Source organism: Ammospiza nelsoni, chromosome 20 (assembly GCF_027579445.1).
Source record: "Ammospiza nelsoni isolate bAmmNel1 chromosome 20, bAmmNel1.pri, whole genome shotgun sequence".
In the NCBI taxonomy this organism is placed as follows: domain Eukaryota; kingdom Metazoa; phylum Chordata; class Aves; order Passeriformes; family Passerellidae; genus Ammospiza; species Ammospiza nelsoni.
The window spans coordinates 1,342,679-1,356,125 of record NC_080652.1 but is presented as its reverse complement, the minus strand read 5'-3'; the positions used below and the strand labels follow the sequence as shown (position 1 = coordinate 1,356,125).

The window sequence follows — 13,447 nt, the reverse complement described above, 5'->3', positions numbered from 1 at the left end:
GCGGCGGCGGGAGCGCGCAGCAGCGCCCGCGCCGCCGGGCCCCGGGAACGGCGGGCACGGAGCCGCCGCTGCCTGCCCGCTGCTGCCCGCCGCTGCCTGCACCTGCCCAGGGGCACAGCGGGGCCTGGCATCAGCCCCCCGCAGCCCGCGCCGCCGCCCGGGGGTGTTGCATCAGCCCCGCGCCCAGCCGGGCTCCGCGGCCGGGGGCGGCGGGGGGAGCCGGGGCAGGGCACGAAGGAGCCCCCGGAGCGGCAGCGGCCGTACCTGCCGGCTCCCCCGGCCGCCGGTCCCCGCCGAGCATCCGGAGCCCCCCGGCGCCTCCAGCCCCGGCCCCTGCGACCGGTCCCCTCCCCGCGCGGCCGCGGCCGGAGCCGGCGGCGGGGCCGGGGGCGGCCGGCCAGGACCAGCCCGGTGGAGCCGCGCCTCGGAGCCGCCAGCATCCCCGGGGAACCGCGCCTGGCCGGGCCAGCGCCGCATCCCGCTGCCTTTCAGATAACCTCCGCCTCTCGGGCCTGCGGAGCCGCACCGGGCACCGAGCGGGGGCTGGAGCGGGACCCCCGCCCGGGGCCAGCGCAGGTAAGGGCGGGCAGGGCCGGGGGAGTCACCCCGCGGGCGTGCGGGAGCGCACGTGTGTGTGTGCGGGAGCGCCGTGTGCTGCGAGCGTGGGGCACGGAGCGTGGGGCCGGGGACTGCGGTGGGAGGCTGCGGAGGGGAGGATGCTGGGGAGGGCTGTGCCACCCCCGGAGTGATGGGGTGCGGGGCGCGGCGGGGGCTGTATCACCCCCGGAGTGAAGGGGATGGCGGGGGCTGTATCACCCCCGGAGTGACGGGGATGGCGGGGGCTGTGTCGCCCCAGGGGCGCTGGGGGTGCGGGTGCCGCGCCAGGGCTGTGCGTGAAGGGGTGTGACAGAAGGAGCGTGGGAACGCGGTGACAGTGCGTGGCACTGCTGACCACCCGAATCGCTGTGCTCGTGGGCGCTGCGGGTGAGTGTCTGTGTGAGAGCTGCAGGCAGAGCCCCGGGGCTGCTGCTGTGTGCGGGAGGGGGGGGAATATATGCTGCTTGCGGGACTCGAGGTGCAGGATATGGGGTGCAGGATGCGGGGTGCAGGATATGGGGTGCAGGGTGCGGGGTGCAGGGTGCGGGCCCGCGGGGGGAAATGAAAGAGGCGAGGCCTCCCTCTGCAGGGCAGGATGCTTGCGGGACCCCAGTGCTGCCAGGGCATGGCCCCCGGGACAGCCCTGCTGGGGCTGGGCAGGGATCCAGACCCCCCCCAGCCCTCGGGCACCCGGGGCTGAACCCCGCGGCCTCGCTCCATCCCCAAGGGCTGCTGCTGCTCTGCTGCTGCTGTAAGCAGATGGCCCCCTCGGGCCCCCTCCGCTAGGCACGGCAGCGCCCGCCGGGAGAGGCATCCCTCTAACAGGATTCGCAGCGTGATGGAGGAGAGCGCCTTCGCCCTTCTCGGAGGAGAGCCGGGCTGGCGCAGGGGCTGCTGAGGGAGAAAATGGCCTCGGGCAGGCTGCCTGCCTCCCATCCCCTGCCCGCTAACGTGGTCTGTCCTCTCCATCAGCCCCGGGACAAGGGCAGGGAGCTGGGAAGGGGGGGAGAGGAAGCTGGAGGGAGGGATAATAGCAGGGACGGATCAGGAGCAAGCGATGGAGGTAAAAATAGATCCACTGAGCAGAGGAGGGGCTAAACGTGAGAGAAAACCCTGAGCAGAGGCAGGTCGGTGGAGGAACCCCTTCGGGAGGGGCCCTGCAGCCCAGGGGGGCTCAGGGGGACCTGCCCTCCCACCCTCAGGGCAGAGGGGGTCCCGGCATGCCACGCTCGGGGCCGCCGTGGGGATGCCTTGGGGGAGATACCTGCGTGCTCCCGCTTCCGCAGCCCCAGCACAGGGCGGATGCACAGGGCCCGGAGGGCACGGCTGCCAAATTGCCGGGATGCAGGCGGGCAGCGTCCCCAGGGAGCGCTGGCAGCCGGTAGATCCATGGAGAGCCTTGGATCCAACCCCCTCTCCCTTTTCATTTCCAGCGAGCACGAAACTGAGCTGGGGACAGAGGTACCAGGGACCGAGGGGACAAGGTGTGTGCTGTCCTGGCCGCAGCCAAGGTGAGCTGCCCTCTGGCACGGGATGTGCCCCGAGCCCCTGCCCTGTGGGAGCTGCCGGTGACTGCAAGTGGGAGAGCCGGGAAGTCAGAGCAAAGGAATTTGCAAACACATTCTTCAGCGCCACGAGGATCCCACTGCATGTAAACAGGAACAGAGGCCGGCCTGGGGCGAAGTGAGAGCTGCCTCCAGTTCTGCAAGGTCCCCCCTGTACTCACCTGCCCTGGGCAGTGCCCAGCACCGCCATCCCCAAATTAACGCTCTGACTGCAGCTGATCTGCCCTGGGAAGTGGCAGCGAAGGCGAAGAGCAGGGCTGCTGAGTGACTGCCAATGTCACGTTAACATCCCGGGAGGCTGCGGGGAGCCGGCGCTTTGATCAGCCGCCCAAGCGCATCTCGAGGCAGGCAGGATGGCACCGTGAGCCCGCCCTGCCTTCTCCTGCCCGCCCCAGCCGCGCTCCTGGCACCTCGGGGCTGGCTGCACGAGAGGGGCGCGGGGTCCGCTGCCGCTGGCCCGTCTCCCCAGGATGCTCTCCCGCACCAGCCGCTGCTCCCTGTGCTCCTGCTCCGCGGCCAGAGCGAGATTGAAAGCTCAGCAGGCCGCCAGCATGTTTTAGCCTCATGCAGGCGTCCCTCGGAGACCCCAGAGCAGTGGACAGTAATGTGAAAACGATACTCATGTCGTGTCTGAAAGGGCAACAGGTCATCATCAAAATGGAGGCGATGAAGATCATCCACCCGGAGAAGTTCTCGGAGCTTCAGGGGCCGCAGCCGCGCTACGCGCCCGCCCCGCGCCGGGAGCCGCCGCTCGTGGCCAAGCGCGCGTGGCCCTCCGAGTCCGAGATCATCGTGAACCAGGCGTGCGGGGACATCCCCGCCCTGGACACGGCCCCCGCGCCGCTGCCGCTGCCCCGGACTCCGCCCCTGCCGCGGCGGGAGCGCGGCTACCCGGGCCAGCGCAAGGGCAGCTCCGAGGTCTGCTACCACCGGCAGCCGCCGTCGGACGAGGTGATCGTCAACCAGTACGTGCTGCACCCCTCGACGCCCTGCGAGCCCCTGGAGTGCCCCACGTGCGGCCACATGTACAACTTCACCAACAAGCGGCCCCGCATCCTCTCCTGCCTGCACTCGGTGTGCGAGGAGTGCCTGCAGATCCTCTACGAGTCCTGCCCCAAGTACAAGTTCATCTCCTGCCCCACCTGCAAGCGGGAGACCGTCCTCTTCACCGACTACGGGCTGGCGGCGCTGGCCGTCAACACCAGTATCCTGAACAGACTGCCGGCCGAGGCCCTGGCCGCCAACCCCGTCCAGTGGAGCAGCGACACCGACCGCAGCTGCTACCAGACCTTCCGCCAGTACTGCGGGGCCGCCTGCACCTGCCACATCCGGAACCCGCTGTCCTCCTGCACCATCATGTGAGCCCCTCCGCACGGGCACGGGGGACAGCGCGGCCCGTGTCCCCTCCCTGCCACGGCACCGCCGGGGAATGCTCGAATGCTCACCACGCCGAGGATGTGGCACCGGTGTCCTTGCGGGACTCGCGAGGGGCACAGGGGGTGCTGGGACCTGCAGCAGCCCCTGACTCACCCGGGGATTGGAACGCTGGCACGGGGAGGGCATCCACCGGCGCACCCGGGCCCTGCGGCTCCCCTGGCCCTGCGGCGGGCGCTGCTGTGCTGCACCGAGCACCTCACCGTGCTCCTTCCCCGGGAGCCTCTCCCTCCTCTCCCCCCGGCTCTGCCAGGAGCGGACGCTGGGCTCTGGCCGCTGGGCTCTGGCCGCAGTGACGCCCTCCCCATCGCCCCACGGCCGGCAGCAGCAGCACAAGGAGCCCTGGAGATGCACGGTGCCACACTGGGCCACCCTCCCGGCACAGGAGGCGAGGACAGGTCCCCAGCTGCCCCCTCCACCCCCTGTCTGTAAGTTATTTGCCAAAGCTTTCATCTCGGTGGCCACGCCGCCGTGCGCCCGAGTCTCAGTAGCCACACCAAGCCGCCAGCCCGGCCCTCGGATGCCAGCAGACGTGCGGCCCATGTCCTCCACCGGCCCTTGAGGAAAGCTCCACTTTGTCCTCGTTTTGGAGGATTCTTGTTTTTCCCCATCCATCCCCAGCCACCCTATCCCAGGCCACTACGTGTTCACAAAGGCATTGAGCTGTGCCCGTTCTCTGCCCCTCCGCCCGGGTCCCACACCCATGCCCATGGGATGGCTCAGGAGGGTGGCACGGGGTCCAGTGCCCCAAATTGCTGACTCCAGCGAGGGGATTTGACTGGGTAGGGGGACCGAGGTCTGGCTCCTGCCCACAGTCCCTTTCCCAGAGCAGCACCTCTGCTCTGACCCCTGTGCAGAGGGGCTGGCAGGGCAGCAGCCCCCTGTGCACAGTCTTGCTTTCTCCAGAGCACCTGGAGGGGTAAGTTTGCTGCCAAAAAAAGCAAAAAATACAAAAAAGCAAAATAAAGAAAAAGCCATAGTTTTGGGTGCTCCCATGGGGCTGAGCACCACAACCCAGCATGGCCACGGCACCAGGGGCACGCGCTGCCCAGTCCTGGGTGCTGGGGCTGGGTGAGCCTGAGGGGTCCCAGGACCTACGTCCTGAAGGAAACAGCAGCCCCTGGCATGGCCAAAGCCCAGCAGCCATGCAGGGAGAGGGGCCAGTCCATGCCCTGTGCTGTCCCGAGGGGCGGGCGATGCCGCTGGCGCAGCCCCAGGCCCGTTCTCGCTCTGAGGGGAACGGCGCCGGTACCGTGTCTGTGTTGCTCTGCCAATGCCTCCTGCTGCTGGTTGTGACCATGATCATGTTTTATACCCGGCCTTGTTCTGACCCCATCATTCTCCCCAATAAAGATTATATTGGAACGAAGGCTGAGCTGGAGTCCGGGGCCGCGTCGCTGGGGCGGGAGGGGGGTGACACCGGGATGTGCCCTGGCCCTGCTACCCCTGTGGCACAGGCTGGGCCAAACCTGGGTTACAGCTTTCCCCTGGGCTGGCACCTCCTCCTCCAGCCTGGCTTTTAGCTCTGATGCAGTTGTGTCCCCCCCTGGGCACCTTGGGGACCCTGCCCAGCCACAGCAAGAGCCCTCAAACACCCGCTGGACGTCCCCTTTCTCCCCAGGTGATGTGGGATACTGGGGGAAGGATGTGCCATTTGGTAGGACCTGCCATTGAAGGGAGCTAGGGAGGGACATGGGTTCCCCTGTTCTGCTGAGGCAGCTGCACTCATGGACTCCCCTCTGCACCATTCCCAGGAGCTGCCCTGGGGCTGGCAGCACCAGCACATGGACCCCACTGTGTGCCCTGAAGGACCCCGGGGTCACTGGGATGGCAGCTCCACAGCTGGGAGAGCCAGGAACCTGCAGCAGAAGCAGCTGGGATGATGAGCCCAGGACAAGGCAGCTCCCAGGGCAAGCTGCACACACTGGCTGGTGTGGGCACAGGCTGGGGTGGGCCCACAGTCACTGTGTGCCAGTGCCAGCCCCCAAATTTCCCTTCTCCAGGAGCAGTCACTGTCTCTGCCCTCAGCTCTGGGCCAAGGTGGAGCATCTGCTTCCAAAGCAGCAGCACCACATCCAGGAGGGTGCAAGGGTGGCTGCAGACCCTTTTTCCTGGTGTGCTGGTTCCCATCCCAGGGGGTTTTCTGTGCCTGGAGAACAGAACACCTCCCAGCCCATGGGTGCTGAACTACAGCACCAATAACGCAGCCAGTGCCACCCTCATCCCTGAGGGTGCTGCAGCTGTGTCCTGTCTCCCTGTCCTCACCAACATCCCCACCCTGCACCCACATTCCTCCATCCTTTGTGCAGCCTTGGCACAGTGTGGGGTCTCCTGGTGGTCACAGCAGCCCCACACTGAGCCAAATCATGCAGCTGCTGGGGGAGCTGGGGCAGCCCCACATCCAGGATGCGCATCTCCATCAGCCCAGAGGCTCAGGCCAAATCCAGGATAAAGAACTCTGACACCCCAAAAGCTCATATTAAATCCAGGCTGAGCATTCTGTCCCCACAGACACTGAAGCTGGTGGGCCAGCCAGAGCAGAGGTGACAGCAATTTTGCCCTCAGTAGGAATTTACCCTTTTTATTACATAAGGACAAAGGGTACAATGTGTTCTCCCCTACACTCGTGGCACCTCTTGGGCACAGAGTAAATTTAAAACTGCTAATTTGATTTTGAGTTGCAATTAAGGAAGAAATAGGGCCTTTCAGGAGCAAGTTCTGGGTGAGCACCCATTTCTCCTGCCCTATTAACCTCGAATAAGCACTTGCTGGAAGAGGGGCCAGGTTTCCTGCAGAGGACAGGGACACAGGGTGGTGCCAGCCCTTGTGTCACAGATGCAGGTGAATTAAAAGTCTTTCACATCCCCTAAAATGCTCCCATGGCCATTCTAGCTTTGTGCCTCCATGCTAAGGTTTTGAAGATCTCTAAGTCCTACGAGATGCTTAGCATGGCCAGGGCATTGCTGCAGGAGGAGGTTTGGCCACATGAGAGCAGAGATGTTCCCAGGCGAGCTGGTTCTAAAATCTCCTCATTGTTGTAACATCTGTCCCAGGCTGGGATGAAGCTCTGAGCTCTCCCAGTGTCCAGTTTGGCTCATGGTAGGAGAAGAGATGTGGGGAGTTAAATTGCTCCTGGGGGTGATCCTTATCCCAAATGTCCTCATTTTAGGTGGGAAGGGCCAGGATTGGGCTGGTTTGGGCTCAGCCTCTGGCATGGATTTGGGGCGGGGTGTTTGCCAGTCACTCTCCCCAGAGTTAAGAAGCATTTGGACAATGCTCCCAGGCACAGGGTGGGATTGTTGGGGTGTCTGTGCACGGCCAGGAGTTGGACTGGATGATCCTGATGGGCTCTTTCTAACCCAGAGCATTCTGTGATTCCTTGAGAAACAGCTCCTGCAGCCTCTCGGTGCCTGGGGCTGTTCTGCTCCTGCAGGGGCGGTGGCGGCGCTGGCAGTGCCCTGTTGGTCCCCATGGGGTGTGCCCAGCACCCCCATGCTGCCCCATGGGTGGCACGGCAGGAGCAGCTGCCCCTGGATGCCAACAGGCGAGCGAGGCTGTGCCGGGCCATGGGGAGCTCCCCTTCCCTCTGCAGGGACATGGCCGAGCACCAGGGCCGAGCCCTCCTTGGGGACACGGAGCCCCAATAGTCCCAGCCCTGAGCGGCGGCTCCAGCCCAGGGAGCTCCGTGCCGAGTGCCAGCTCCGTCTCACAGCGCATCCCGCGGTGACACGGCCATGGTGGCGGCTGTGACAGGGTGATGGTGGCAGCAGTGACACGGCGATGGTGGCGGCTGTGACGGTCCCCAGGGCAGGGCTGGGGAGGCACCGCTGAGCTCCGGAGCTCCTTTGGGGTTAGTCCAGCAGAGTGCTGGCCCCGGGCTCCTGCTCACTGCCAGCTTCGTGTCCCCTCCCCGTGCTGGCCCCAGGGCTGGTGGCACTCTGGTCACACTCCCGAGGGACACAGTGTGGGGACATCTCCCCAGAGGAGGGGCAGAGTGCAGGAGGGAAGGTGCTGCTGCCTGTGGTGCAGCTGGGACGGGGATGCCTCTGGCCAGAGCAGGAACACGCCGAGCTGCAGTGGGAGAGGCCAGGAGAGAATGGGCAGGTCTCTGCAGGGACGGGGACAGCCAAGTCACTGCTCTGGGGACACCACATCACCTGGTGCCAGCAGGTGCCAGCTGGGGATGCCATGGAGCATTTGGGGTGGTGCAATGGGGTGTCACGGGCTTGGGAGAGGGGACAGGGCTGCAAGTGGGAAGGTTGGGTGGGTTTGGGGGGGCTGTGCTGGAAGCTGTGCCCATGGCAGGAGCATCAGCCCTGGGTCAGCCCTGCCAGCCCCCAGCCCTGCTCACCATTATCCCAGGCTGCTAAATATAACCCAGCTGTGGGAGTGGATACTGCAGCCAGGCTCCACATGGCCCACAGGGTCCACCCCACCCCACAGCCCCCAGGGACCCCCATTCTTGGTGGATGGAGGTGCCCTTCAGCTTTCAGCACCCAGAGGTGCCAACAGTCAGCACAGGGAGCACAGCAGGGCTGGGGGTGTCCTGTGGGGGCAGCTCTGGCCTGGTTCACCCCAACACCCCCACGCAATGTAGGGCAGGGGCACGAGGCTCCCCCATGGTGACAGGGCCCCACATGGTGACAGGGCCCCCAGATGGTGACAGGGCCCTCCCATGGTGACAGGGCCCCACACGGTGACAGGGCCCCACACGGTGACAGGGCATCCACATGGTGACAGGGCCCCCACATGGTGACAGGGCCCCACACGGTGACAGGGCCCTCCCGTGGTGACAGGGCCCCAGATGGTGACAGGGCCCCCACACGGTGACAGTGCCCCACATGGTGACAGGGCCCCACATGGGGACAGGGCCCCACACGGTGACAGGGCCCCATATGGTGACAGGGCATCCACATGGTGACAGGGCCCCCACATGGTGACAGGGCCCCCACACGGTGACAGTGCCCCACATGGTGACAGGGCCCCCAGATGGTGACAGGGCCCTCCCATGGTGACAGGGCCCCACACGGTGACAGGGCATCCACATGGTGACAGGGCCCCCACACGGTGACAGTGCCCCACATGGTGACAGGGCCCCACATGGTGACAGGGCCCCACATGGGGACAGGGCCCCACATGGGGACAGGGCCCCCGGTGTCTGAGCTCCCCCTCCCCACAGGCTCCATGGAGCCAGAAACGCCCCAGCCAGGGCTGAACTGGCACTTCTCCTGATGGAGCTGCTCCACTTGGTATAAATAAATATTCCTTGGTGCCACCAGGGCTGGGGGGACCCACCTGCTTCTGCCTGCTGACCTGACCCGTTTTGGGGTGCCCTGCTCCTACCCTGTGCTTCAGCACTTTGCCAGAGCAGCCCCTGGCAGCGCTGATGGTCAGTGGCAGCAGTGTCCTGGCAAAGCCCAGAGCCCCAATCTCTGCCCTCCTGGGCACAAGGACAGGGGTTCTCTGTGGGGCTCTGTGGGCACAGCAGTGCTCACTGGCTGCTCAACCCCTCAGCTTCTGGGCAGGAGGAAGGGGAAGAAGAGGGGGGTTGGCACCCTGTCTCCCACAGCCACAGCCCTGGGGAGGTGCCCAAGGGTGTTTCCAGGGGAGAAGGGCAAAGCCAGGACAGGGGGATGGTTGCACAAGCCCAGCACAGCCAGGCAGGACAGGGCACAGCAGTGTCACCAGCCTCCAGCAGGGCTGAGCTGAGGGGACAGAGAGGGGGGACAGCACAGCGAGGGGGAACTGGCATGGGGTCAGCACAGAGCCTTGGCAGGACACCCAGAGGAGGCCAGAGTGACAAACAGACTGCTGCAAATTCCAGCCTGTGGAGGTGGCTGTCAGCACCCCTGAAATGGAATCCTGGCAGGACCTCGAGGGTCTGACAGCTTCCTTCCACCCACCACCAGCCCCAAGGTGGCTGAAAGCCTGGGAAGATCCCCATCCCTGTCCCCCTGGGGAGCAACAAGGGTGCAGAGCTGCCACACTGTGACCCAGCCATACCCTGGCTGGCGTGTGGCCCCCACGTGAGGCTGGCAAAGGCAGAGCCCAGACCCTGCTCAGCCCTGGGACACTCCTGCTCCATGGCAGGGCCCGTGTGGGCACAGCCCCAGTGCCCCTCAGCAGAGGCTCCTCCACCTGTGTGTGGCACTGAGTGAGCCGTGTTTGCTCACTTATCTCCCCGAAGGGCACGGGCTGAGCACGGGCTGGCACGGCTCGGCAGGGGCTGGGAGGTGCCATGGTGGAGCATGCTCCCCTCGTAGGTGGGGGCACTGGCTGTGCCCATTCCCTCCTTGTGGCACTGCCAGGCCCCAAGGGGACATGCTGAGACCGAGCGCTGAACTCAGCTGGACATGGCTGTAGTACAAACACAGGTTGTATTTTCAGTGCATGCTGGGGGATCCCAGCCCCTTTGTCCTGGGAGCAGCACAGCAATGTGCCTGGCACAGCAATGGCACAGCCCGTGGCACAGCAATGGCACAGCCCGTGGCACAGTCCATGGCACAGCAATGGCACAGCCCATGGCACAGCCCGTGGCACAGCCCATGGCACAGTCCATGGCACAGTCCATGACACAGCCCATGGGACAGCAAGGGCACAGTCCATGACACAGTCTGTGGCACAGCAATGGCACAGCCCATGGCATAGTCCATGGCACAGCCCGTGGCACAGTCCATGGCACAGCCCTGCTCTGCCCGCAGAGCCTCTCTGGTGCCCAGCCCCAGGCAGGGATGTGCCCCACTCCATCCGCCCCCTGGCTGCGGCAGCGATGTCACCGCGGTGCAGGTCATGCCCAGCTCCAGGGTCGCCTCCCTCTGCTCCTGCTCCTGCGCTGCCTCCCCCGGCCCGGGCTCACGGGCAGTGCCAGGTGTCCCGGGCACCAGGGTCACAGGCCTGCTCCCCGCTGGCACCGCGGCCGCGGGCACAGCCGGAGCCGGGCTCCTCTGGGCTCCTTCCCCACGCACGCTCAGCCCGAGGGCACAAAGGCAGCGCTATTTGTCGAGGATAAGGAAGAGCATCACCATGAGCAGGATGGGGAGGAAGATGAGGAGCAGGCTGAGCATCTCTGCGGCCAGCAGCAGCGCCAGCAGCACGAGGTAGCAGCAGCGGCAGCGCCGCTCCAGCCGGGCCAGGGCGCGGATGAGGCAGGGCGGGTACCGCACGCAGGGCAGGCAGCCGAACATGCGGCTGGTGTGGAAGCGCACCTGGAAGCGATGCTCGAGGGCGCCGGCCAGGCCCGGGCGCCGGGGCGGCAGGGCAGGGGGCCGGGGGGTGGCCAGGGCTGCGGGGGAGCCGGGCTGGGCGTGCAGCAGGAGCAGCTCCTCCTGCAGCTTGCAGATCTCCCACTCCAGCATGGGCGTCTTCTGGCGGCAGATGGGGCAGCGCACGCGGCCGAGCTCGGCGCCCGTGGCCGTGTCCATGATGGCGCGCAGGCAGGCCCGGCACAGCCCGTGGCTGCAGTTCAGCACGGCCGCCTTGTGCCGCTGCTCGTCGTAGGGCTCCGTGCAGATCGGGCACTCGTCCTCGCCGCCCGCCAGCACCGGGCACGGCTCCGCTGCCCCCGCCCCGCCGCCGCTCGGGGCCTTCTCCGCCTCGCCGAAGAGGCTCAGGATGGAGCTGGAGACGCTTTGGGAGCCGGGCCCTGGGCTCTCCCCGCGGGGAAGGTCCTGCCCCGCAGGCAGGGAGGCACCGAGGGCAGGCGGCGGCTCATGCCCGGGCAGGAGCGGCTCCCTGGCATCCTCCGTCCGTGGCAGCTCCCAGCATCTCCAGGCAGCAGCAGATTCCTCTCCACAGCGTTGGAGCGGCTCCCCGGGGTCCCCCGACCCCGCGGTCTCGCTCTGGTCCCGCTGCCCGGCACATCCTTCCCCACCGGCTGCCGGCACCGGCCCGGGCTGTGCCCCCTCGCCCGCCGCCGGCTCCATCGGGGCGGCCAGAGCAGCCACCCCGCTCGGTCCCCGCCCGCCGGGTCCCCTCGGGGCTGGGTGCGGGACGTGGGCGCTGCTCCAGGGCAGGAGAATCCTTCAGCAGGGCTGCCCGAAGGGTTTGGAGGCAGCAGTGTCCGCACAGAGTCCCGACATCCCTCCGGGGCGCCTTGGGGCGCCCTCCCAGAGCGCTGGGTCAGGAACCTCTAGCGCCGGGTGCAGCCCCATCACCCTCACCGAGGCCACCCCAAGAGGGGCAGCACCGTGAGCATCCAACAGCCTTTTCCTCCTCCTCCTCTTCCTCCTGCCCCAGCAGCAATGCAGTACTGACCCGCCACGGTCCGGAGGAGAGGGCACCGAGCTGGGCGCTGCCCGCTGTGCCAGAAGGGAGCAGGCGTGGCGGGCACCCGCGCAGGCAGCTGCCTCCTGCCGTGGGCCAGGCAGGGCCGGGGCCGAGCCGGGCTGTAACCAGTCTGGTTTGTCAGCTTCTGGAAGCGGCTCAAATGCAGGGAGCCCGGGGCAGGAGCCGTGCCTGCGCCAATCAGCTCCCGCCGGGGCTGGGGAGGAGCTGGGCCCACGGCCGCCTCTCCTCTGTGCCCAGCACCAGCGGAGTCACTTCTGCGGCCAGTGCTGCCCACACCCCTGTCCCTGGGGCACGGCTGCACAGCCCTGTGCTCCTCCAGTGCAGCCTCACAACATGGCCCTGTGCTCCTCCAGTGCAGCCTCACAACATGGCCCTGTGCTCCTCCAGTGCAGTCCCCCAGCTCAGACCCCAGGACGGCCCCAGGACAGTTCCCAGCACAGACCCAGCAGAACCCCCAAGAGACCTCTGGCCCCTGCTCTGGTGGGGTGTGGGCACAGGGAGCCAAAGCCCCCAGGACAGTTCCCAGACAGGGAACTGCCCCAGGACAGTTCCCAGACCAGGCCCTGTGCTGCCCCAGTCCAACTCCCTGTCCCCCACAATGGTTCCGGTGCAGGGCCACCTCTCCTTGTCACGTCCCACAAGCAGCTTGCGGGGCATGGAAGTTTCTTTCCAGGTTTCCCACTGGGACAGTGCCCCAGATGAGGGGATGGTGGCCCCAGGGTGGTGACTGCCATGCAGCAGCTCTGCAGTGGCCCCACTGTCCCTGGCACATGGGGACACAGCCCAGCCATGGTGTGCATGTGCAAGAGCTGCTCAGAGCAGTGGGGTGGGGAGCCCCCAAATGTCCCTGTTCCCCCTCACTGCAGTACCACAGCTCCAGCAATGCCCCAGGCACCACCCAGCCCTGCAGGACCCCATGACTCCACATGGGAGGGTGGCTGGGTCACAGGCATGGCGTGGCACAGCTGTCCCTTCCTGTCCCAGCCTGCTCCCAGGGAATGTCCCTGCTGACTCATGCCCTGCTCCTAATTGCTATTTACGCAGTGGCACCCAGTTCCCTGAACTGGGGGAGGAAGGTGGTGGCACTGGTCCCACTGGGGCACGGGCAGGGCCAGGAGGGTGCACAGGCTCGAGGCTGCAGGGAAAGGGCTGGAAGCAGCTCCCAGGATGGGGTGGAGGAGAGATGCAGCTGAGCAGGCACTCAGGGAAAGGGATAACTCAGCAGGAACTTGGAGCTCAGACTCAGCAGGCTCAGGATGATGAACTGGCAGAAGAGACAGAGGCATCAAGGCTTCCTCCTGTGCCTGCTGGCCTTGGCCACTGGAAGCAGGGGGAACAGGTCTGTCCAGGCAGCCTCCTCCTGCAGCAAGCGCTGCTGAGTAATGCTGGGGTGGAGAGACTCCCATGCAATACTTCCCTTCCTCTGTCCCTGCCACAAACAGTGGCCACTGCCACTTCCATGGCTCCAGCAACACCCTTGGGTGCCACCCACCCCACACAGGGACCCCTGGGGCTGGGGCATGGGGGGCAGATCAGTCCCACACCAAAGCCAACCAGCAGAACCC

At 66.3% G+C, this 13,447-nt stretch overlaps 2 protein-coding genes across 2 annotated transcripts; one reads left to right on the top strand and one right to left on the bottom strand.

Moving 5' to 3' along the window:
* Positions 1-298: 298 nt before the first annotated feature.
* Positions 299-4,961, top strand: RNF208 (ring finger protein 208). The gene is made up of 2 exons (XM_059486392.1): positions 299-576; positions 2,031-4,961. The coding sequence occupies exon 2, from the start codon at positions 2,727-2,729 to the stop codon at positions 3,522-3,524; it is 798 nt and encodes a 265-aa protein (XP_059342375.1). The 5' UTR covers positions 299-576; positions 2,031-2,726; the 3' UTR covers positions 3,525-4,961.
* A 5,055-nt stretch (positions 4,962-10,016) lies between these two features.
* LOC132082401 (uncharacterized) lies at positions 10,017-11,919 on the bottom strand. The gene has a single exon (XM_059486663.1). The coding sequence runs from the start codon at positions 11,516-11,518 to the stop codon at positions 10,589-10,591; it is 930 nt and encodes a 309-aa protein (XP_059342646.1). The 5' UTR covers positions 11,519-11,919; the 3' UTR covers positions 10,017-10,588.
* Between the last annotated feature and the right edge of the window lie 1,528 nt (positions 11,920-13,447).

Bases quoted from the DNA above. Each gene is read 5' to 3' on its own strand.
- RNF208 (XM_059486392.1), top strand. From the start codon at position 2,727: ATGCAGGCGTCCCTCGGAGACCCCAGAGCAGTGGACAGTAATGTGAAA.
- LOC132082401 (XM_059486663.1), bottom strand. From the start codon at position 11,518: ATGGAGCCGGCGGCGGGCGAGGGGGCACAGCCCGGGCCGGTGCCGGCA.